The sequence below is a fragment of the Ixodes scapularis genome, unplaced genomic scaffold, assembly GCF_016920785.2.
Source record: "Ixodes scapularis isolate PalLabHiFi unplaced genomic scaffold, ASM1692078v2 PGA_scaffold9__187_contigs__length_104089568, whole genome shotgun sequence".
Classification (NCBI taxonomy): domain Eukaryota; kingdom Metazoa; phylum Arthropoda; class Arachnida; order Ixodida; family Ixodidae; genus Ixodes; species Ixodes scapularis.
In genome coordinates, this window is record NW_024609884.1 from 96,916,478 (window position 1) to 96,918,463 (window position 1,986).

At 47.3% G+C, this 1,986-nt stretch overlaps 1 protein-coding gene across 1 annotated transcript; it reads right to left on the minus strand.

The window, feature by feature from the left end:
- Positions 1–318: 318 nt before the first annotated feature.
- Positions 319–1,111, minus strand: LOC121047999. The gene has a single exon (XM_040503779.2). It carries the CDS (start codon positions 1,109–1,111, stop codon positions 344–346), a length of 768 nt encoding a protein of 255 aa, XP_040359713.1. The 3' UTR covers positions 319–343.
- Positions 1,112–1,986: the final 875 nt, after the last annotated feature.

The window sequence follows — 1,986 nt, forward strand, 5'->3', positions numbered from 1 at the left end:
CACGTGGTGCAACATGGAACGGCCCGCTCGAGGGGTGTCCTGCCCACTCTATCAGCTTGATAAGCGATAAAAGTAAAGTGCTTTATGATATATTTTTGTTTTTTTGATGACGACATCGTTGATACGCCTCCATGCTTTAGTTTGTTTATTGTTCGAGCAATGATGTTTGTAAAAACTGTGCGAGCAGACTTCCGCATTCGCCGCCAGCTGATAGAGTGGGCAGGACACCCCTCGAGCTGGCCGTTCTATGTTGCGCCACATGACTAGCTTAGTTACAACGAATGCCACCAGTCTAGCGCTCTCCGGAGAAAGCCGCACGCTCGCACGTTATAGACAAGTGTGATTAGCACTGTACCTCTCTGGCGGCTGACCTCTCGCTGCTTGTTGCTAGTTGCTTTGTCGCGTCCGGCTTGCGTGGCTTGCCGATGCCCCGCTGCCAGTGCACGTCCTCGGAGCTTGTGGCGGCGGTGTCACCCAGCATGTCCTTGGTGTCCTTTTGAGCTGCTTCCATGGCAGTGGCGATGTTGCAGACTCGCTCCCATGCGACCTCGTTGTCCGGTAGCGCAAAAAAACGGCACCTGATGGCGTCCGTCCGCAGTCCGGCAATCAGCCGGTCTCGAAGAGCGTCTTCAAGGAAGTTTCCAAAGGAACACGTCGAAGCCAGTCTTTTCAGGGCCACGATAAATTGTGCGATGCTCTCACTTGGCTCCTGGTGTCGCCGATAGAAGTGGTACCGCTCGGTAACCACGGACCGTTTCGGTGCGTAGTGCTGCTGCAGTACCTTCGCCGCATCTTCGTACTTCACCTCGGTGGGCGTGTTCGGCAACAGCAGACTGCGTAGCGTCACGTAAGCCTTTTCTCCTAGTACTGTCAAGAAGACTGGCAACTTCTTACTGGCGTCAATTCCGTTGGCACTTGAAAACAGCTCGAACCTTTCGAGATAGGCGTCGATGTTGCCTGTGTCCGGGCAGAACTCTGCCAGCTTTCCTAGGGAGGACGTCATTGCGTCTGACTGGTCTAGCTTCACGATCCCATCTTCGTCGCCATCTGTTACGTAGCCCAACGCAGTCTGTTTCAACACGTTTATTGCCAGACAGCATCTGCTGTACATACAGTTCGCGTATCTCTTATATAAGTAAAAACGAATAAAAGATTACCCGGCGGCGCTGCTGATCACGGCAGGCGATAACGTGCGCTCCGCACTGCTGATACTTGACAAGGCCAGCGTAGAATACAAAATCGCTGATACAACTTAGGGCAAGAATCGTTACTAAATCTACGTTCACAAGCAGACTGGTTAAATAAGTGCCTGTGACAAGTTGTGATGCTTTCCAGCCTGATTTCCATCCATATTTTTGCCTGGAACAATCTAAATGCGCGGGTCGTCAGATTTTCGTAACTTGTGCGAGTTGCAACAATATTAAATTTTATAGCTAGTGCTGCGCGTCTTAGTCGTCTCGGTTCTGTGTTGATCTATACCAAAATGTAATCCACAAAAAAAGCTGCTTGAAGCTCTGTACTTTTTTCACCTATTACGTCCAAGCTGATTACACATTTTGTTTATTATATTTCTATTATGTTACTAGAGCCCGCACACTAACTGCCGAGTGTGCGATGCAAAATTAAAGTGAGATACCCAGAAACCCGTTGCAGGTGCCCTGAAGTCGCTGACGCATATGTTGGGGAATGTATTTGGAGGAGATCAAATACATTTGGTTGTATTTGTATCTTGTACTTAAATGCTTTTTTGGAAATATAATTAGATTTGTAATTAAATACATTTTTGACGAAGTATTTTGTATTTGTATTTCGATACATATTTGCATGTATCTTGCCCATCCCTGATGGCGCATCAGCATCTAAGGCTATATTGCGCCAAGCTTAGACTATTGCAATTCGGGTTTAAGAGGAAAGAGCTATAGTAGCGGAGTATATGATAAAACCATGAACATGAATGTGTATAAGTGTAAACAATATGATAATGAA